General features: G+C 48.2%; 2 protein-coding genes across 2 annotated transcripts in view; one reads left to right on the top strand and one right to left on the bottom strand.

Moving 5' to 3' along the window:
- LOC135887539 (zinc finger protein 850-like) overlaps positions 1–23,443 on the top strand; it is a 437,015-nt gene that overhangs the window by 250,481 nt on the left and 163,091 nt on the right. The gene's annotated exons all lie outside the window — the stretch shown is intronic.
- The window catches only part of LOC135888087 (butyrophilin subfamily 1 member A1-like), a 69,883-nt gene that overhangs the window by 35,944 nt on the left and 10,496 nt on the right, over positions 1–23,443 (bottom strand). The window contains exons 2-3 of the mRNA XM_065415898.1: positions 17,316–17,663; positions 688–969 (exon numbers count right to left, since the gene is read on the bottom strand). Of these exons, the coding sequence (XP_065271970.1) occupies positions 688–969; positions 17,316–17,663 (630 nt within the window). The remainder of the gene's footprint in view (positions 1–687; positions 970–17,315; positions 17,664–23,443) is intronic.

Genomic DNA, 23,443 nt, shown 5'->3' with positions numbered 1-23,443 from the left:
CTGCCTGCTTTGGCCCCCGGCCCCACGCCACTCCGTTCCAGGAAGCAGCTGGAACCGTGTCCCTGAAGCCCCTGGGGGGTAGGGGGGCTCAGGGTTCCGTGTGTGTGCTGCTCTTGCTGCTCCTCCAGGTACCTCCCATGAAGCTCCCATTGGCCGCGGTTCCCTGTTCCCGGCCAATGGGAGCTGCAGGGGGCAGTGTCTGGAAGGAGGCAATGCAGGAGCCCTCTGCCTCCTTCCCCCTTCCTCCCGGCCCAAAGGGGAGTACTGCCAGCTGCTTCAGAGAGCAGTGCGGGGCTCGCAGCACCACAGGGGGCAATCCCACGGGTAGGCAGAGGGGCGGGGGGGTGCGGGGAGCTTGGCGGGCCACATGCAAGAGCCCCGTGGGCCGCATGTTTGAGACCCCTGTCCTAGAGCCTGGTCTCTAGCCCAAGCCTGAACGTCTACACTGCCATTTAACTGCCCCTTAGCCCAAGCCCCTTAGCCTGAGCCAGCTGGCACAGGCCACCAGCAGGTGTCTAACTGAAGTGTAGACATATCCAAAGAGAACTGAGGTTGTTCAGGACTTTACAAGATGTGCTTCGCACCTTGAAGTTTCAGGCCAATAAATAGGAGACACAATGATAAATACTCTCCGCTCATGTCTGCAGCATCTTGGTCTATCCATGTGTTGCACGGACGGGCACTGACCTGCTATTGAAATCACTGATTCTCTCTCCTGGTTGAGTCGGGGGTTCCTGACACAGCAGGACACTTTCTGGTTGGACTCTTCTGTTAGAACAATGGAAATTTCTGTTTGAAACAGGCCATTGGCCTCTGGGGTTATTTCTTCAGAGGCCGATGGTAAGATCTGCCCCTGGTGATCTTTCCACTGAGCCTTGGGCTGTGGGTACCATCCGGATGATCGACACACAACCCGGATCCCTCCGTCCTGATGTCCCACCACAGAGATGACAGGAGCAGAGCCCATATCTACAGAAGAAATAAATAAACTTGTGATAATCCTACAGTGCCCAGTAATGAGCCAAAAGCTTTATTACACTATCAAAAACCATTTCTTATTAAACTAATAATTAGACGTGAGTTCACGAGTGTGGTTGGTCAGTTAATCTGGCCAGATTAATATTTGGTATACAGTAACATTAATATTATAATAGGGCTTTTCTATATGTACAAATTTGCTCCAGTCTAGTTAAACTGGTTTAGTTAAATTGGTTTAGTTAATCAAGTGCAAATTCCTGTGTGGACACTCTTAAACCAAGAAGGAATTGACTCAAGATAAATGAATATCCCTTGGGGTAAGTTTGTTGTCTGTAGTGTTTGTGTTTGTGGTGTGCTTGCTGCTTGACTGAAATATAACGTGTGGTCTGTTTGTTTGGGGGACCATGTGCTGACCGTGTGTGTGCTGAGCCTAGTGGCCTGCTAGGCAAGGCTGAGAGCTAGGAGCTTCTTGATGAGGCATCCAAACAACCCTTAACTACGGGGTGGGGCTACTCAGGCAGAGCAGGGCTTTAAAAAGCCCACTCCTAAGCGACCAGAGGAGCTAGCAAACAGGGGAGTTTGGCGAGGGAGTTTACAGTTGGAGTGTGAGCAGGGGCTAGATACACCTAACATTATTTGCACTTAAAGGTCAAAACATCGCTTGATAAAAACAAAGCACCAACAAGGGAACAAGCTTCGGAAGTAAAAAGATAACGCAGGCAGAAGTCCAGCAACAGAGTGGGAGCTACCCAGTTTATTGCACCCAATGCAGCATGTATGATTACCTGCGCTATGGGCAGGTGGTGTATATGTGCATTTGGTGCAAGGAGCTCCTGGCCCTCAGAGACCGTGTACGGACTTTGGAGACCAGGGTGGCTGAGCTGGAGGAGCTATGAGAGACAGAGAGGTACATAGATGAGACTTTCCAGGACACAGCAGAACGGTCCCACCCCCAGTCTGACAGTCTCTATGCTGTTGAGGAGGATGAAAGCCTCAGGGAAGGAGAACATCCAACTGGAGCAGAGGGAAATGATCCCATAGTTGGGACCCTCCTCCCAGATGATGTTATGGTATCCTCTCACACTGAGGATACTTCTCCGGGGGAGGGAACTCCAGTTATTAGGAAAAGGCAGGTGTTAGTAATGGGCGATTCGATCATTAGAAACATAGATAGCTGGGTTTGCGATGATCGGGAGAACCGCATGGTGACTTGCCTGCCTGGGGCGACGGTTGTGGCTCTCTCGAGACATCTAGATAGGCTTATGTGTAGCGCTGGGGAGGAGCCGGTGGTCATGGTACCTGTAGGTACCAACGACATGGGGAAGGTTAGGAGAGAGGTCCTGGACGCCAAATTTAGGCTGCTAGGTAAGAGACTGAAGTCCAGGACCTCCATGATAGCATTCTCTGAAATGCTTCCAGTTCCACAGGCAGGGCCAGTTAGACAGGCAGAACTGCAGGGTCTCAATGTGTGGATGAGACGATGGTGTAGGGAGGAGGGGTTTAGATTTATTAAGAACTGGGGAAGCTTTTGGGAGAGGGGGAGCCTATACAGGAAGGATGGGCTCCACCTAAACCAAAACAGAACCAGATTGCTGGTGCTTAAAATTAAAAAGGTCGTAGAATAGTTTTTAAACTAAGGGCTGGGGGAAAGCCGACAGGTGCGGAGGAGCATGTGTTTTGGACATCCCTTAGGGGAGGATCTATAAATGGATATTCCCTATGTTCTAATAAGGAGGAGAGAATGGAAAATGATAAAATACAGGTAGGATCTGATGAGAAACAGTCAAATGAAAAAAAGTCCCATTAATTATGTCATGCAATAGGGGACAGCCAAAAAATGACAAGTTTTTAAAATGCTTATATACCAATGCTAGAATTCTAAATAATAAGATGGGTGAACTAGAGTGCCTAGTATTAATGAGGATATTGATATAATAGGCATCACAGAAACCTGGTGGAATGAGGATAATCAATGGGACACAGTAATACCAGGGTACAAAAATATCGGAAGGACAGAACAGGTCGTGCTGGTGGGGGAGTGGCACTATATGTGAAAGAAAGTGTAGAATTCAATGAAGTAAAAATCTTAAATGAACTAAATTGTAATATAGAATCTCTATGGATAGTAATTCCATGCTTGAAAAAATAAGAATATAGCAGTAGGACTATATTACAGACCACCTGACCAGGATGGTGTTAGTGACTCTGAAAGGTCAGGGAGATTAGAGAGGCTATTAAAATAAAAAACTCAATAACAATAATGGGGAATTTCAACTATCCCCATATTGACTGGATACACATCACCTCAGGAAGGGATGCTGAGATAAAGTTTCTTGACACCTTAAATGACTGCTTCTTGGAGCAGCTAGTCCTGGAACCCACAAGAGGAGGGGCAATCCTTGATTTAGTCCTAAATGGAGCACAGGATCAGGTCCAGGAGGTGAATATAGCTGGACTGCTTGGTAACAGTGACCATAATATAATTAAATTTAACATCCCTGTGCTGGGGAAAACCCCACAGTGGCCCAACATTGTAGCATTTAATTTCAGAAAGGGGAACTACACAAAAATTAGGAGGTTAGTGAAACAGAAATTAAAAGGTACAGTACCAAAAGTAAAATCCCTGCAAGCTGTGTGGAAACTTTTTAAAGACACCATAATAGAGGCTCAACTTAAATGTATACCCCAAATTAAAAAACATAATAAGAGAACCAAAAAAGAGCCACCGTGGTTAAACAACAAAGTAAAAGAAGCAGTGAGAGGCAAAAAAGGCATCCTTTAAAAAGTAGAAGATAAATCCTAATGAGGAAAATAGAAAAGAGCATAAACTCTGGCGAATGAAGTGTAAAAATATAATTAGAAAGACCAAAAAAGAATTTGAAAAACAGCTAGCCAAAAACTCCAAAAGTAATAGCAAACATTTTTTAAAATACATCAGAAGCAGAAAGCCTGCTAAACAACCAATGGGGGCCACTGGACAATCGAGATGCTAAAGGAGCACTCAAAGACAATAAGGCCATTGCGGAGAAACTAAATGAATTCTTTGCTTCGGTCTTCACTGTTGAGGATGTGAGGGAGATTCCCAAACCCGAGCCATTCTTTTTTTTTGGGTGACAGATCAGAGGAACTGTCCCAAATTGAGGTGTCATTAGAGGAGGTTTTGGAACAAATTGATAAACTAAACAGCAAGAAGTCTCCAGGACCTGATGGTATTCACCCAAGAGTTCTGAAGGAACTCAAATGTGAAATTGCAGGACTACTAACTGTCATCTGTAACCTATCATTTAAATCAGCTTCTGTACCAAATGACAGGAGGATAGCTAATGTGACGCCAATTTTTTAAAAGAGTTCCAGAGGTGACCCTGGCAACTACAGGCCAGTAGGCCTCACTTCTGTACCAGGCAAATTGGTTGAAACTATCGTAAAGAACAAAATTGTCAGACATATAGATGAACATAAATTGTTGGGAAATCGTCAACATGGTTTTTGTAAAGGGAAATCATGCCTCACCAATCTACTAGAATTCTTTGAGGGGTCAACAAGCATGCGGACAAAGGAGATCCAGTGGATATAGTGTATTTAGATTTTCAGAAAGCCTTTGATAAGGTCCCTCACCAAAGGCTCTTAAGCAAAATAAGCAGTCATGGGATAAGAGGGAAGGTTCTCTCATGGATTGGTAACTAGATAAAAGATAGGAAACAAAGGGTAGGAATAAATGGTCAGTTTTCAGAATGTAGAGAGGTAAAGAGTGGTGTCCCCCAGGGATCTGTACTGGGCCCAGTCCTATTTAACATATTCATAAACGATCTGGAAAAGGGGTAAACAGTGAGGTGGCAAAATTTGCAGATGATACAAAACTACTCAAGATAGTTAAGTCCCAGGCAGACTGTGAAGAGGTACAAAAGGATCTCACAAAACTGGGTGACTGGGCCACAAAATGGCAGATGAAATTTAATGTTAGTAAATGCAAAGTAATGCACATTGGAAAATATAATCCTAACTATACATATACAATGATGGGTTCTAAATTAACTGTTATCATTCAAGAAAGAGATCTTGGAGTCATTGTGGATAGTTCTCTGAAATCATCTACTCAATGTGCAGCGGCAGTCAAAAAAGCGAACAGAATGTTGGGAAGCATCAAGAAAGGGCTAGATAATAAGACAGAAAATATCATATTGCTTCTATATAAATCCATGGTATGCCCACACCTTGAATATTGCGTGCAGATGTGGTCGCCCCATCTCAAAAAAGATATATTGGAATTGGAAAAGGTTCAGAAAAGGGCAACAAAAATGATTAGGGGCATAGAATGACTTCCGTATGAGGAGAAATTAATAAGACTGTGACTTTTCAACTTGGAAAAGAGGCAACTAAGGGGGGATATGATAGAGGTCTATAAAATCATGAGTGGTACAGAGAAAGTAAATAAGGAAGTGTTATTTACTCCTCATAATACAAGAACAAGGGGCCACCAAATGAAATTAATAGGTAGCAGGTTTAAAACAAACAAAACAAAGTATTTTTTCACGCAATGCACTGTCAACCTCTGGAACTCCTTGCCAGGCCAATACTATAACGGGGTTCAAAAGGGAGCTAGATATATTCATGGAAGATAGGTCCATCAATGGCTATTAGCCAGGATGGGCAGGAATGGTGTTCCTAGCCTCTGTTTGCCAGAAGCTGGGATTGGGTGACAGGGCATGGATCACTTGATAATAACCTGTCTGTTCATTCCCTTTGGGGCACCTGCCATTGGCCACTGTCAGAGGACAGGATACTGGGCTTGATGAACCTTTTGTCTGACCCAGTATGGCCGTTCTTATGTTCTTATTTAGGATTGTCCACACAGAGCTTTTCACTAGTTCATCAAAACCAGTGCACATGTATGTGTAGACAAGCATTAAATTAATTCACAAATAAAAAACCATGTTATAGGGGATTTCAGGTTTCTTGGCAGTGCCATGTACCCTTCCAGAATAAAGATGTGAATAGCATAAAACTGGTACAACTGAAAGCCAGGAAATACACTCAGGCCATGTCTACACTGCAATTTACAGCGCAGTAACTTGCTCGCTCAGGGGTGTGAAAAAACAAACCCCGCCAAGCACAGCAAGTTTTGGGTGCTGTAAAGCGCCAGTGAAGACAGACTCCAAGCATTGAGAGGCACCTGGAGCTATTCCCCTCATGGAGGTGGATTACATAGAGTGCTGGGAGAGCTCTCTCCCAAGCGTTCGCGAATGACCACACTGTCAGAACAAAGCACTGCCGTGACAGTGCTGCCACAGCAGCACTTTGAGGTTTCTAGCCCATGTCTACACTGGCAAATTAAAGCTCTCCAATTTGCTGGCTCAGGGAGGTGAAAAATCACCCCGCCGAGTGCAACAAGTTTGAGTGCTTTAAAGCGCCAGTATAGACCTGCTCCAAGCACTGGGAGCTGCACTCCTAGCGCTCGGAGCTAATCCCCTTGTGGAGGTGGATTACCAGGAGCGCTGGGAGAGCTCTCTCACAGCATGTCCACACTCGCACATCAAAGCGCTGCTGAGGCAGCACTTTGAACTTATAAATGTAGACATACCTTAGTGTAGACATAGCCTCAGCAAACCAGAAAGACAAACACTCAACAAGGAAATGTAGGATTTAAGGTAACACCTCCCATACCTGATCAAAACTTGGAGGTTTTTTTATTATTGATGAGCTAAACTGAAATAAAATTATCTTAATCTGAAACAAGAGTTTTGTACCTTAATCAAAGGTGTGAATTCAAACAGATTTCATTATATTGGGGTCAGTGTGTATGTGCAGAGAGGCCCTTAGGTTGTTTGCAAATTTCACACAGACCATCCTAGAGAGGGAAATGACCTACAAAGAGAGACAAAGAAGCTACGGGTGTCTGGAGCCTTCCCCATATGGGATTCTTGCCCAGAAGAGCATAAGCTGCGGAGTGCTCGCCCAGCAGGGGTGTGATTCACAAGGCTTTGGTCTGACAGACTCATGGGAAATGCCCAAGAGCCACAGACAAGGACTGAGGTTAAAGTGCCTAAGGTGAAAATTCTATGTAATCCCCCCATGCTTCTGTTGCTGTTCCTTTTAAACAGCCCACTGATTCCAGCTAGCTGGGGACTAGCAGGTGAACAAAGGGAAAAGTTCATGAACCCTTGCAGCATGCTCAGTAGGGCATCTCCAAGGGTGGGGGCCAATTCCACTCCCAAATACAGTAAAAGCTGTTTTATCTGGCATGTTGGGGCAATGGGGGGTACTGGTGAGTGAAAAATGCTGGTTAACTGAGAGGGAGGGAGTTTGGGTGCAGAGTTGGGGGTTGGGGCACAGGAGGGGGTGTGGAGCACAGGCTCTGGGAGGGAGTTTGGGTGCTGGAGGGGGCTTGGGGCAGGCGGTTGGGGAGCAGAAAGGGGGGCGGGGTGCCAGATACTTGGGCGCTCACCTCAGGCCGCTCCCTGCAAGCAGCGACCTGTCCTGGCTGCTCCTAGATGGAGGCATGGCAAGTGGCTCTGCGTGCTGCCCCCACCCCACCCTGAGGGAACTGCAGCCAATGGGAGCTGCGGGAGCAGCACCTGTGGGCGGAGGTAGTATGCAGATCCTCCTGGCCACCCCTCTGCCTAGGAGCAGCAGGGACATGTCACTGCTTACGGGAAGCCACCCAAGGCTTTGAGGTTTCTAGCCCATGTCTAGTGCCCCCCAAATCTGGCACCCCGCACCCCCTCCTGACCCGCAACCTCCTGCCCCAAGCCCCCTCCTGCACCCAAACTCCCTCCCAGAGCCTGCGCCCCAGCCCTGCACCCCAACCCCCATCTCCCCTCCCATATCCAAACTCCCTCCCAGAACACACACTCCACAACTCCTCCTGTGCTCCAACCCACTGCCAGCCCCGCGCCAAGTGGACCATAAACCGGAATTTCAATAATGATTAGAAATGCCGGTTTATAGAGCTTTCTGGTTGGTGAAGTGCTGGATAAAACAACTTTTACTGTATAAAGAAAAAAATTGCCAAAATCTTAAGTTATTTCAGCCAGACCCAGAGGGAGACAGCCACATCAGATCTCCACCCTGAACACATCAATGATAGTCACAGGCCTGTTTTACTCATTGCAGCAAGAAGATAGCCACAAGGAGAAGGTTACCAGACTATTCAAAGAACTGGATGCTTGCTGCTTCTTCAGCTCATGGCGGTGTGGTGACATTAATGCCACATCAGTAATGTATATTTTAAATGCACAGGATTTGTGGCCCGTGAACCATTTGGTACTGAAGAAATCTGTATGTTTGATGCTAATTTTATTGTTGTTGTTTGCAAACTATTTGCTGCATGGATGTCAAGATAAGATTGTGTCTAGATTTATGAGGAGTCTCAGTTAACTCTCAGATTGTCCTCTTATGAGCCTAATGATTGTTTTAGTTTGAGCAGCTTTATTCCATTGTGGTGTCTTGGGGCATGTTCATAGAATCATAGAATATCAGGGTTGGAAGGGACCTCAGGAGGTCATGTAGTCCAACCTCCTGCTCAAAGCAGGACCAATTCCCAACTAAATCATCCCAACCAGGGCTTTGTCAAGCCTGACCTTAAAAACCTCTAAGGAAGGAGATTCCACCACCTCCCTAGGTAACCCATTCCAGTGCTTCACCACCCTCCTACTGAAAAAGTTTTTCCTAATATCCAACCTAAACCTCTCCAACTGCAACTTGAGACCATTACTCCTTGTTCTGTCATCAGGTACCACTGAGAACAGTCTAGATCCATCCTCTTTGGAACCCCCCCTCAGGTATGAAAGCAGCTATCAAATCCCCCCTCATTCTTCTCTTCTGGAGACTAAACAATCCCATTTCCCTCAGCCTCTCCTCATAAGTCATGTGCTCCAGCCCCCTAATCATTTTTGTTGCCCTCCGCTGGACTCTTTCCAATTTTTCCACATCCTTCTTGTAGTGTGGGGCCCAAAACTGGACACAGTACTCCAGATGAGGCCTCACCAATGTCGAATAGAGGGGAACGATCACGTCCCTCGATCTGCTGGCAATGCCCCTACTTATACAGCCCAGAATGCCGTTAGCCTTCTTGGCAACAAGGGCACACTGTTGACTCATATCCATCTTCTCGTCCACTGTAAACCCTAGGTCCTTTTCTGCAGAACTGCTTCCTAGCCATTCGGTCCCTAGTCTGTAACAGTGAATGGGATTCTTCCGTCCTAAGTGCAGGACTCTGCACTTGTCCTTGTTGAACCTCATCAGGTTTCTTTTGGCCCAATCCTCTAATTTGTCTAGGTCCCTCTGTATCCTGTCCCTACCCTCCAGCGTATCTACCACTCCTCCCAGTTTAGTGTCATCTGCAAACTTGCTGAGAGTGCAGTCCATGCCATCCTCCAGATCATTAATGAAGATATTGAACAAAACCGGCCCCAGGACCGACCCCTGGGGCACTCCACTTGAAACCGGCTGCCAACTAGACATGGAGCCATTGATCACTACCCGTTGAGCCCGACGATCTAGCCAGCTTTCTATCCACCTTATAGTCCATTCATCCAGCCCATACTTCTTTAACTTGGCAGCAAGAATACTGTGGGATACTGTATCAAAAACTTGCTAAAGTCAAGGAATAACACATCCACTGCTTTCCCCTCATCCACAGAGCCAGTTATGTCCTCATAGAAGTCAATTAGGTTAGTCAGGCATGACTTGCCCTTGGTGAATCCATAATGACTGTTCCTGATCACTTTCCTCTCCTCTAAGTGCTTCAGAATTGATTCCTTGAGGACCTGCTCCATGATTTTTCCAGGGACTGAGGTGAGGCTGACTGGCCTGTAGTTCCCCGGATCCTCCTTCTTCCCTTTTTAAAAGATGGGCACTACATTAGCCTTTTTCCAGTCATCTGGGACCTCCCCTGATCGCCATGAGTTTTCAAAGATAATGTTCTACACTAGGGGCCGGATCGATGCACGGTGATCGATCCCCCGGAAGTCGATTTATCACGTCTAGTGTAGACGCGATAAATTGACCGCTGAGCGCTCTCCCATCGACTCCGGTACTCCACCAGAATGAGAAGTGCAGGCGGAGTTGACGGGAGAGCGTCAGCTGTCGAATAACTTCTGTGAAGACACTATGGTAAGGAGATCTAAGTACATTGACTTCAGCTACGCTATTCACGTAGCTGAAGTTGCGAAACTTAGATCAATCCCGTGCAGTAATGTAGACAAGCCCTTGCTCCAGTTTGGAATAAATTCAGGCTTTGAGCATCCACGACTGTCCAAATGCGCATATTTATCCCGTGTTGTTATCCACGGGTGGGAGTTCTGCTGTCCAACCAGACTGAACGCGCTCATTCTCCCTGCAGTAACACGAAATTATAGTGGGTACTTGTGTAACCAAAGTTTGGTGGGTTACATGTACAGTAGAGAAGGGAATTACCTTGTTGTAGTTATAAAGTGAACTCTGTGTAATACTCAATTGTGGCTATGATCAGAGGTGAAAGTGGGCTGGTGCATGCCAGAGCAGCACTTTGGCAAGAGCTGGCTGCCACTCTGGCCTGCACACAGCCGGCTTTTTGCTCCCCCCTGTCGGTGGGCCTGCTGGTAGGGTCCAGCAGTGTTGCCGCACGGGTGAGTGGGGGGGATGGGCCCAACCCCTGCTGCCAGCTTCAGGCCCCCTGCTAATCCCCTGGGCTGAGTCGCTCGGGGACAGGGCTTGGGTGGAGTGCGGGCACAGGGGCAGGGCAGGAGACAGCCTGTGCCCTGAAGAGTTTACAGTCTAAACAGGCAAGATGGACAAAGGGTGAGAGAGGAAACAGAGGCACAGAGACTTGCTCAAGTTCATGCACAGCTCAGTGGTAAAGGCAGGACTAAAAGCCCTGTCCTTTGACACTCAGTCCACTGCGCTGTTCTAGCTTATGTGCACATGCTTCATATTCTCTACCAATAGTGGGGAGCTGGCGCTGCTACATAATCCTGCAGTTTCCTGAGCAGGAACAAGAGACTGGCTCTCCCTTTTATGAACACAGACAATGCCTCTCAGCAGGGACAAAGGGTTGAATCAGAAGAACCACTGGAAGGAGCTGTGCACTGCTTAATTGATGGACAGGGAGGCTAAAGTCTTCCACTACTTTCACTTAGTTACAAAGATAATTTTACAAACATTTGTGACCCCCTAGGGGCTTAGAGAGAACGGCCCCTTCAAACCTGTCCTGGGACAAAGGAAGTGCTGGGTGTTCCAGGGGGAGGAAGGTGGAGACAGGGTGAATGTGTCTGTAGCTCCCAACAAGAGGGCTACAGCGAAAACCCTCACACAGTGACAGCAGCCAAGAACCTGCCCAAAGCCCAGGAGTGACAAAGCGTCTGCCTGGGGACACCCCAGGACGGGAGCCAGGAGGAGCATTGTGCCAGGGAGGAATCACCTGAGAAGGACAAACCAGAGCCAGACCCAGTTTCTCTGTCACCCAGAGCTGCATGGGGCTGTGAGTACTTGGGTTGGTGACTGCATTGGGAATAAGGAGGGAGGCTGTTAGCCAGGTAAGTGGGGAGGTTGTCGCTCTGTGTGGGTTTGCAGAGAGCGGCAGAAGAGGGCACCGGAGGGGTTTGCTGTGGAAAATTCATTGGTGTCAAAGACAACCAGGAGCACCCAAGACTCACTGCTGCCTGAGAACTTCACCCAGGACTCTTGAACTGTGAGTGTAGACGCAGTGCTTGGCGTCTCCCATTTTTAATTGTGGTATCACTGGGCCTGTGGTACCTTGGGTTGACTGTAACCTCTTTTACTGGCGCTCCCATATTTCACCCCTGTTGTTTTTCTATCTTCATCCCTCAGTAAATAAATATTTCCCTTTCCTATATTCACTGATCTATTCTGGTGTGTGTGTGTATTTATACTGGTGGGGTTTGGAACGGGTGCCTCTGGGGTGGAAGGGAGTTACCCCTCTGTGCTCCAGTGTGCGCCTGTTCTTGGACAGAGTCGCTCTGCAGAGCAGACTCCATCTTGGCCATGAGGGCTCTAAAATCGGGACATCTGATCACCCTAGGTCTGTAGGCTGTGTCAATAGAAGTGCACAGAGGTATTGCTATGTAAGCAGAGTCAGGATGAGCTCTACCCTGACATCTAGTGGTGAGCTGTGGAAAAGGACTTCAGGGGCGGATCTTGTTTGTATGGGCACACCCACCCTGCCTAACATGAGGGACTGCTTGCCCAAATGGTCACTTTGGCTGCTGTGGGATCCCCAGTCTCTTTGTTATCCTGGTTATGTGAATCAAGGACAGCAGAACTGTACTTGGCATTTTATGATGGAGGGAATCACCCTCAACTAAGTGGCACTCGCTAGGAAAGGGACATGGGTTCCAAAATGCAGTGAATTGAGAGAGGCATGTGTACCTGATAGTGTGGGTCTCCTCTGAGGGGCCTGAACACTACTTTGACCCTGCCTCTACCCACTGTGTAATAACAGAACTAATTTTAACTCCATTAGGAGTCGTGTTACATGCTAAAGAGCTGAAATCTCTGATATCTATGTTTAAGTATTAGACCTACTTTGGGCTAGTAGTGCACCAGCACTAAGGCTCCCCTACTACCAGCTAAGCTCACTGAGTGCTGAAGTTATTGAGAGCTGTGTTAAGTAGAGAGGGGGCCTGAAGGCAAGTTGGTGAGAGGCGTGGAGTTGAGCGGATAGCAGGGTGGAGAGTGGAGTGGATTGCAGGGTGGCTGGCAGAGAGGAGTGGATGGCTGGTGAAGAGGCACAGCAGGCAGTGAAGATTGCAGCAGAACCCCATGGGGAGGCGGGGCATTCGGCCATTGACCTGAGCAGTGGAGCATGTAAGATGCCCCCCCATACCTCCCTCTACTTCCACCCAGTCTGGGAGGTAAACTCTGCAGATGAACTTCTGAACTCGGGGGGCTGCACTGACCAAGGTCAGAAACTGTGGGTGGGGTGTCTGTTGGGTTGTTGGACTTAAGACCCTGAGGGGAAAAGGACACTGCCAAACTTACTTGGGGGGGTGTCATTTGCTCATGGTTTGTGTCATGAATCCTGTTTGTGCTGTTTCCCCAATATAATGCCGCATTGTTTCCCTCCTTTATTAAAAGGATTTTGCTACACTCAGACTCTGTGCTTGCGAGAGGGGAAGTATTGCCTCTTAGAGGCGCCCGGGGGGTTGTATGTAGTTGTCCCAGGTCACTGGGTGGGGGCTCGAGCCGGTTTTGCATTGTGTTATTTAAACAGAACCCCTAGATACTGAGCCCGGCCCTTGTTGCTGCCAACTCTGATGGGCAGAAGGGTTACATATATTTGTGTTTGTATTTGTATTTGTAGAGGCTGTTAGGGGCAGTGTGCTGGGAGAGAAGCTGAGCCCTGATTAGGGGCGGGGCTTCTCTGAGTAGAGGTCCTATAAAGGTAGCCAGCCTATCAGGCAGCAGCATAGACAGCTGCAGTGGCACAGGAGCCAGCAAACAGAGCTGTAAACAGGGGAGTTTGAGGGGAAGACTAAGAGAGCCAGGCTAGTGAAGGGAGTGTGTGGTGGTCTGGCAGTGTTTTGGTGCTCGTTGGGGGTTTGTGTGGCTGTGGGTGGTGGTGTTTTTGTTTGGTTTGTGGTTCCCGGACTAACAGGACTTAGGTGAGAAGGCTATGACAGATACAGAGGTAGGAGTGGTAGTGACCCAAGCAGTGGAAGACACAATGAAGATGATTGGATGTGGAAGCTGTGGCATGTACATGATCCTGGAGGGGGTACCTGAAAAGAGATTTGTCTGCATGACGTTCCGCCTGATAGAGCTGATGGAAGAAAAGATCCGAGGATTGGAGATGCAGGTGGAAATTCTGGTTGAGTTTAGAAGGGGGTTCGAGCGGATGATGGAGCAAAGACATGAGGAGGCTGAAGGGAAAAGCTCAGACTTGCAGATGGAAGCAGGACCAAAGAATTCTGAGGGGAGACTGCTGGGTGAGGAAAGTGAACAGTGGAAGCATGTGACTAAGGTAACCAGGCAGAGGAAAAGACGGGCTAGTGAAGGAGAAATAGAGCTCAGGAACAGGTTTGCGGAGTTGGAAAATGAAGAAGGGGCACAGCAGGTGGTTGCTGAAGGTGAGAGGGCAAGGAAGAAGAGAAGAGCAGCTAGTCCTATAGGAAGAGTCAATGGACATAACAACACCAAATATGAGCCCCAGGAGGATACGGGATGGGTTGCAGAGGATTGCAAGGGACAATAGGAATCGAGAGGACTTGCAGCCAGAGGGAACAGGGGATAGACCGGAGAATCGCACCATCACCAGGAAAAGGCAGGTCTACGTGATTGGGGACTCCTTACTGAGAAGAATAGACAGGCCTGTAACTAGAGCTGATCCAGAGAACAGAAGGGTGTGCTGTCTGCTGGGTGCTAAGATATGGGATGTGGACCTGAGGCTGAAGAGGATCCTAATGGGAGCGGGAAAGAATCCACTGATTGTCCTTCATGTGGGAACAAATGATATGGCTAGATTCTCACTGGAACGTATCAAGGGAGACTATGCCAGGCTGGGGAAGACATTTAAGGAAATCGAGGCTCAGGTGATCTTCAGTGGGATTCTGCCTGTTCCTAGAGAAGGGCAACAAAGGTGTAACAAGATGGCTCAGTCAGTGGTGCTATAAGGAGGGCTTTGGGATGTATGGCCACTGGGAAGCATTCATGGATAGAGGACTGTTCTCTCGGATGGACTTCACCTGAGTAGGGAGGGAAATAGACTTCTAGAGGGGAGGCTGGCACAACTCATTAAGAGAGTTTTAAACTAGGAATTTGGGGGAGATGGTTGGTAGATGTCCAGGTAATCTCCACGCCGGATTTTAACATTGAGAGGGAAGACAACAAAGTAAGAAAGGATACAGACATGGTGTAGCGGGGTGGTGACCCCGCTCCTGCCCTGAGGGGTTTAAAACAGCCCTGAAGAAGGCTGTGGCTGGGGCAAGAAGCTGGGCTGATTGGGGAAGCGGCTGCAGCTTGGCCGCGCCCCAATCAGGCCCCAGCTGGCCTGTATAAAAAGGCTGTGAGCCAGAGGCCAAGTAGTCTCTCTCTGCCTTCAGAGGGAGAAGGGCCTGGCTGCACGAGCTAGAGACAGGGTACCTGAGTGGAGCAGGGCTGGGGAAAGGCAGAGGAGCTGGGGAGCTCCAGCCTGGAAAGCCCCAGGCTGCGGCCTAGTAAGAGGCCAAGGGGTACTGGGGGTTGCAGAGAGCAGCCCAGGGGTAGGCCAAGGCAGCAGGTCCAAACTCAACCTTGCCTGTGATGAGTGGCCTATACTGCAGTCTGCCCCAGGGAGCAGGGGCTAGTTGGTGACTGGCAGTGGCCTTATTCTGAGGTGAGGTGGGGCTAGTGGGTGGGGGTTCCCTGAGGAGGGGAGACCCTAGTACTCAGGGGTTACTGCCAGGGGGCAGCACCCCAGGTAAAAGGGCACCGGGGTCCAGGGAGGGACACGGGGGCCAGAGGACAGGCGGATCACCGGCCTGCAGAGGGTGCTCTGGAGGCTGGAGAAGAGCTAATTCCCAGAGACGACCAGCAGGAGGCACTGCGGGGGTGAGTCCACTCCTCTACACATGGGTAGGAGAATGGACATAAGGAGGAAGGGTAGTGTAGATACCAGTCTAATAGGTGATACTGGTGGTAGAATGTCTGTGCCTAATCAGGTAAAGAATGTAAGAGAAGCCAAACAGCAAAAATTAAGATGTTTGTACACTAATGCGAGGAGCCTGGGTAACAAAATGGAGGAACTAGAGCTATTGGTGCAGGAAGTGAAACCAGATATTATAGGGATAACAGAAACATGGTGGAATAGTAGTCATGACTGGAGTACAGGTATTGAAGGGTATGTGCTGTTTAGGAAAGATAGAAATAAAGGCAAAGGTGGTGGAGTAGCATTGTATATCAGTGATGAGGTAGACTGTAAAGAAATAAGAAGTGATGGAATGGATAAGACAGAGTCTGTCTGGACAAAAATCACATTGGGGAAGAAAGCTACTAGAGCCTCCCCTGAGATAGTGCTTGGGGTGTGCTATAGACCGCCAGGACCCGATTTGGATATGGATAGAGACCTCTTTAATGTTTTTAATGATGTAAATACTAATGGGAATTGTGTGATCATGGGAGACTTTAACTTCCCAGATATAGACTGGAGGACAAGTGCAAATAGTAATAATAGGGCTCAGATTTTCCTGGATGTGATAGCTGATGGATTCCTTCACCAAGTAGTTGCTGAACAAACAAGAGGGGATGCCATTTTAGATTTGGTTTTGGTGAGTAGTGAGGACCTCATAGAAGAAATGGTTGTAGGGGACAACCTTGGTACGAGCGATCATGAGCTAATTCAGTTCAAAGTAAATGGAAGGATAAACAAAAGTAGATCTGTGACTAGGGTTTTTGATTTCAAAAGGGCTAACTTAAAAAAATTAAGGAAATTAGTTAGGGAAGTGGATTGGACTGAAGAACTTGTGGATCTAAAGGTGGAGGAGGCCTGGATTTAGTTCAAGTCAAGGTTGCAGAAACTATCAGAAGCCTTCATCCCAAGAAAGGGGAAAAAACTCATAGGCAGGAGTTGTAGACCAAGCTGGATAAGCAAGCATCTCAGAGAGGTGATTAAGAAAAAGCAGAAAGCCTACAAGGAGTGGAAGATGGGAGGGATCAGCAAGGAAAGCTACCTTATTGAGGTTAGAACATGTAGGGATAAAGTGAGAAAGGCCAAAAGCCATGTAGAGTTGGATCTTGCAAAGGGAAATAGAACCTTTTATTATTGGTTTTATAGCCATATAAATAAGAAGAAAACAAAGAAAGAAGTAGGACTGCTAAACACTGAGGATGGAGTGGAGGTTAAGGATAATTTAGGTATGGCCTAATATCTAAACAAATACTTTGCCTCAGTCTTTAATGCATCCGAAGAAGTGGGTTGTAGCCCACGAAAGCTTATGCTCTAATAAATTTGTTAGTCTCTAAGGTGCCACAAGTACTCCTGTTATTGGTGCTTTCTATGTAGTTTGTTGTAAAACTAGGCAAATATCTAGATGAGTTGATGTACCCCCTGGGAGCTCTCTGTATACCCCAGGGATACATGTACCCCAGTTGAGAACCATTGCTCTAATGACCTCAAATTTAACCTACTAACCCTATCCCAGACACCAATGAGTCACAACAATTTTCAAGACAATCTGAGTATGAGTGTGAATTTTAGACCCCTTAGGGGGGGAAATTGTTGTTAAACAGTAAACTAGAGGAAACCATAACCAGAGCAGAGCTACTGACCCACTATAATGAGATAAAATCAGCTGGCATCTCACAATGACCCCTCTGACTCCACTTATTACTGTGTTGAAGACATCAAAGTACCACAAGTCACTGACCTGCCACCTGCAGTTCCAATAAAGCTTCTTCATAAGAGACACCGGACTGAAAAAAACATGTGTACTGCCCATCATCGGAGGGTCGGACATTGCGTATTCTCAGGAAAACTCTCCCATTGGTGATGTCATCTTTCAAGAGCACAGTTCTTCTTCGATATTCCAGCATCTCCTCTCCATACTGGTCCTGCCCATCATGGTACAGATGCACGACTTCAGAGTACATGGATCGGAACCATCTCACCTCCATGTTCTCAGCGCTCATCCTGGGGGAGAGGTGGCAGGGCAAGATGGCCTCACCCCCTAAGGAGGCAGTGACTGGATGGTCAGGTCCAGTCACTGTGAACTGTGCTGTGAAATGTACAATGAAAAATGGAAATTAAATTGGCGAGAGGCAGCATTAATTCAGCAGGAAGACCCACCATGAGAGCGCACCCTACATTAGAAGTGAACATCATGTCCCCATGCAGTGCCCTAGACATGTCTATGAGTGCAGAGAGTCATAGGCTTGGGGTAACTGCACCTCTGACCCCTCTGTGATCTGCTCAAGGAATGGCCCCTTAGGTCTCAGCCTTCCAGCTGTCATCTCTCTCTGGGCAGGGACCCACATCCCTCTCCCTCACACTGGGGTTTCAGGCCCTGCAATTCACTGTGGTTTTCCCAGCAGGCCTGACCAAAGACCAGCACCTGTGCTTTGCTTTCTGTGCCAGGGCTATGACCAGTGAATGGCAGTAACCAAACAGCTCCTGCACTTAGGACGGAAGAATCCCATGCACCGCTACAGGCTGGGGACCGACCGGCTAAGCAGCAGTTCCTCAGAAAAGGATCTGGGGATTACAGTGGACAAGAAGCTGGATATGAGTCAGCAGTGTGCCCTTGTTGCCAAGAAGGCCAATGGCATATTGGGCTGCATTAGTAGGACCATTGCCAGCAGATTGAGGGAAGTGATTATTCCCCTCTATTCGGCACTGGTGAGGGCACACCTGGAGTATTGAATCCAGTTTTGGTCCCCCCCCACTACAGAAGGGATGTGGACAAATTGAAGAGAGTCCAGCGGAGGGCAAAGAAAATGATTAGGAGGCTGGGGCACATGACTTACGAGGAGAGACTGAGGGAACTGAGCTTATTTAGTCTTCAGAAGAGAAGAGTGAGGGGGGATTTGATAGCAGCCTTCAACTACGTGAAGGGGGGGTTCCAAAGACGATGGAGCTAGACTGCTCTCAGTGATGGCAGATGACAGAACAAGGAGCAATGGTCTCAAGTTGCAGTGGGGAAGGTCTAGGTTGGATATTAGGAAACACTATTTCACTAAGAGGGTGGTGGATCACTGGAATGGGTTACCTAGGGAGGTGGTGGAATCTCCATCCTTAGAGGTTTTTAAGGCCTGGCTTGACAAAGCCCTGGCTGGGATGATTTAGTTGGTGTTGGTCCTGCTTTGAGCAGGGGATTGGACTAGATGACCTCCTGAGGTCTCTTCCAACCCTAATCTTCTATGATTCTATGAGCTCTTCCAAAGCAGAGAACATTTAATCACAAAAGCCTGACAGAGAAAAGTTACCATAAACCCATCAAAGGTCTCAACACATGTTACACTTGTCCCAAAGGATTCTCATCTGGTACATGGGACTCCCTGGTAGGGTTCAAACTCTTTCAAACCTTTCTCTAAAGGTTGCATCCTTGGTTAACAGGTCATGTCACTTTGTAGCCCAAGATCTTGGGCCTCTGGTAAGTTAAAATCCAGCTTTTAAACCAAAAATCGTTGTTCTCTTAGACTTCTGGACCTGGTCTCAGGGCTAGCCTTAGGGAAAATGGTGCCCTGGGCAAACTTGTATTTTGGTGCCTCCCCCATCACCCTTGGCACCCACAGTATTCCCACTTCCCCATCACCTCCTTGCCCCACTGCCTCCCCCCACTGCTTAATTTATATTGAAAGAGGTGCAAGAGCTCAGTCCCGGCACAAATTAAGCACTGGTTGGGTGGTCTGATAGTGGTGGCTGCTGGTCAGGCACCCAGTTCTGAAGGCAACATCGCCGCCAGCAGCAGCTCAGAAGTAAGGGTGGCGTAATATATGGTATAATGCTACCCTGACTGCTGCTATGACTCGTGGTGCCTGGCACTCCGCCTGCAGCTCAAGGCAGGCTTTACACTATCACACAGGGGCTGCATCTTGCCAGAGCCCGCAGCCCCTTGGGCCACTCCTGGCTCACTGGGTGCCATTTCTGATTTTGGGGAGTGGGGGCAACTTTAACTGTGATTCCATGGGCTATGTAGGTACCTGAAAACTCTAGGGTGTTTTTTATATATAACTTTGTAATTAGCTGACAGGAGCACTGTATCTATTTCCTAGATGTAAGCAGGGTCTGAATGAGCTTTCCCCTGACAGCTAGCTGAGAGGGGGAGAGACTTCAGGAGCAAACTGTATTTACATGAACACACCTACTCTGCGTAAATATCTAGCAGACAGAAGCTGTGTAGCTCCAAGTGATCTACTTTGGCTGGTGCTGGGTTACAAATCACTGAATGCAGCGGTAGTGAAATGTTATCAGTGTTGTTGTCTTTATTGTCTGAGTAGAAGGGAGCAGAACTGTGCTTAACCTGTCCCAAATGAGAGGTCACCTCGCTAAGTCAGGGGCTTGAAGGCCAGACCCCCCTGAAAAAGCAAAGAGGGGGTGGGGACAAGTGTTTTAGTGAGGAGGTGTGGATGCTCCCAAGGGGCCCTGGGCTGGTTTAACTTGTTCCTCCCCATGGTTCAAAGGTAGAGCTAAATAGGCTCCATCAGTATCAGATTTACCATGGATCCACCATAGCGCCGGGCCTAAGCTCAGAAGGGGCCCTATAACAGTCACTTCCTTCCCTCTCGCAGCGGTGCAGAAGCAGAGTCTCGGAGCAGCAGGGATCCAGCGTGGGAGCTGAGAACCCACGGGGCCCTGGAAGCTGTAGTTCCTTGGCCAGCTCTCTGCCTATAGAGCTGGCCCTGGAGCAGGGAAGGAACTACATTTCCCAGCATTCCCTTAGCAGCTATCAACAGGAAAGGGAGGGGGAGAAGTAAGGAAGCTGAGACCCCATGCGCTGCAGCTTGCTATGAATGGAGAGCTGGCTGCTAGAAGGGGGTGGTACTGTGAATGGGGAACAAGTATGCTCAAGGAGTAGAAGGCTTTGGCCCAGATATCACCCTCAGAAGACTTCCCCAGACTGGATTAGGGATGCTGGTATGACCTCGCCTGGCAGCCCCCAAAGAAGGAACTGGGTGGACTAAATGGACAGTGCACCTCTCTATCTGAAGCCTAGCAAGGGAGGTATGTGGATCTCACTAGAATTTAAAATGAAAAGTAAGGGAGGGGAAGGCTCTACTAGAGGACCTGGGCAGCTTTAGATACAGTACCAGGCACGTAGGAGGATTTCCACTTCTGAGCCATGGAAGCAGAAATGGGCTTTTCCTTTCTAGATTTATCTAATATTCAGAAAGGGAATCTAGCACCTGCCTTCCAGATTTGAACATCCTCAAAATTCAGGAGTGCTCAAGCTCAATTTGGGCAGCTGTTACTTCATTTCTCCCAAATCAAATACGCTGATCCACTGTAATTTGCTGTAGAAAAAGTAGGATAAAATTGAGCAACAAATGCTTGAGTCTTCCTAGTGCTAACTAGGACTGGAATTGCTATTTTCAACAGCCATTGCCATTTTTTTTTAGTTTTGTTTGTTTAAAAAGAAGACAGTGATATTGCATTGGCAAATTCCCCACAGAAATGAAGAGTGGGAGAAAAGAATAACAAAGGCATCTCAACTTTTCCTCATTTATGTAGGACAGTCTTACAATATGGATCATATATCCTCTAATCACACAAGCTGAAAATTGTTCCACTTGACTGCAGTTCTGTAACCATGTGGGAACCAGTCCTGTCTGTGTTCTGTGCACATCCAAAATTCCTGCTGAATTCAGAAGTGCCTTGGTTTTGTAACCATACTACCTGATATTTTCAGCCCTTGTAAGCAAAGCAGGTTTACATTTAGTAATTGGGTGGGAAGCCTCTCAGAAAAAGTTAGGTGCTGTAGGAGGTGTTGCTTATTCACTAGGTAATGTGAGACCTTCCTGTTACAATAGTAAACCAATGCAGCATAGAATGCACTTTGCTCCTAGAGTCTAGAATGGGGTCCTTTGCTTCTATACACAGCCCATTAAAGACAATGAAAAGACTCCCACTCACTTCAACGGGCTTTGGACAGAACTGGTTATACACAGGGTACCTCCACTGTCTTCACGGGTCCCACAGCAGAAGGGGGCCATGTGAGCTTGTTGCAGAGCTGCTGCTCAGGGATGGGAACCCCCTGGCACCCCAGCCTCCAAAATCATTCAGGCTGCACTTTCTGCACGACTATGGGCTAGCTGAGGGGTACGTGGGAATTGGTGGCCTCTGCTGCAGGTGATGGGCATCTCAGATATTTAAAGCCATGGCCTAGAGGAGGGAAGCGCCTAACTCCAGAGTATGCAGCTGCCTAGGGCCAGCGCTGAGGATTTAGAGTCCATAGTGCCGCTGTTGCAAGGTTCAAGCATGCTCAGCCTTGGAATTGCCACCCCTCCCTTGCTAGCAGCTGCAGCTATCTAAGGCTGGCCTCTGGCAATTGGCTGTAGCCAGAGAAGCTGCAGGTGGCTCTGTGACTACTGGGGGCCATTAAGCTAGGAGCAGATAAAGAAACTGGAGTTAACCTCAAGGAACAGAGGTCACCTGTAGGAAAGGAATGTCAAGGGGAGCAGGGAAAGATGAAGCAGATCAGGCTTGCAGGGGAGAATAGGGAGCACGTCCAAGGTAGAAGGGAAACAAGCATGGGAAGAGGTAGCGGTGACCAGGTAGTAGACTGCATGTGGATGGGAGCAGAGGGAGAAAGGCTGGTGACTTCGGGTTCCCAGGGGCTAAGTCTTCACTTTGGGGAAATGGTGTTTGCAAGTGGCTTGCTCAAATGGCAGGATGGTGCTGAGGGAGGGATTTGTCAGAATTGATCAGGTATCTGCTGGCTGTGAAACTTTATTCAGTTGAGACCAGAACCACATACAGTGACTGATGACATAGGGTGATACTGGAGACATGGCTATAGAAGGTCTGAATGAGGAAGGAGATAAATCTGTGGGGAGTTTCCCTGATCACTATGAAAGTTCTACTCACTGTGTAAACTGGTAAACCCACATGGATATACAGCTTAATGAGAAAAACTTAATGAGGGAGCTGTATATGGCAATTCATATAGTCATGTAGAGGTGTGTGATCAAAATGAAAAATGTCTCTGAGATTCAGTACCGGGAATACTATGGCACCAATGGCTCTGCCACACCAGGCCCACACTAGGAGCCCACAATGACTACATGGGGGCCCACAAATATGTTTGGCACCAGGGCCCACTAAAGGTTAATCTGGCCCTGGGCTCCATTAGGAGCCTTTTGTTATTTTATGTTCTTAAAAGTGCTGACAATCACTTCTGGTGGGACAGCTTGGCTACACTTGCAAGTTACTGTGCAATAAAGGAGCCCTGGGTGCCCTAGCTCACTCCCCATCCACACTGGCAAGGCACGTAGAGCGCTCTGTCTCCGCGGCTACAGCACTGCTGGTACTCCACCTCGGCGAGTGGAATAATGTTTGCTGTGCCCCTGCTGGATCACCACGGCGCCAGTGTGGACACCCTGGTCTGCTAGTGCGCTGTGATCAGCCTCCAGAAGTATCCCACAATACCTGTTCTAGTCACTCTGGTCATCACTTTGAACTCTACTGCTCTGCCCTCAGGTGATCAACTGTCAGACCTGCCCTTTACATTCTCTGGGAATTTTGAAAATCCCCTTCCTGTTTGCTCAGCCAGGCGTGGAGCGCTCTCAGCGAATCTTTCCAGGTGACCATGCCTCCACACGCCAGGCGATCCCCAGCATGGAGCAATGGCGAGGTGCTGGACCTCATCAGTGTTAGGGGGGAGGAAGCTGTCCAGTCCTAGCTGCGCTCCAGCCATAGGAATTACGATACCTTTGGGCAGATATCAAGGGACATGATGGAAAGGAGCCATGACCGCGATGCACTGCAGTGCAGGGTTAAAGTGAAGGAGCTGCGGAATGCCTACCGCAAAGCATGGGACGACCCCATCTCCGTTCCGAG

Source organism: Emys orbicularis, chromosome 13, assembly GCF_028017835.1.
Source record: "Emys orbicularis isolate rEmyOrb1 chromosome 13, rEmyOrb1.hap1, whole genome shotgun sequence".
NCBI classification, from domain to species: Eukaryota; Metazoa; Chordata; order Testudines; family Emydidae; genus Emys; species Emys orbicularis.
This window is presented reverse-complemented; position numbering and strand designations above follow the sequence as displayed.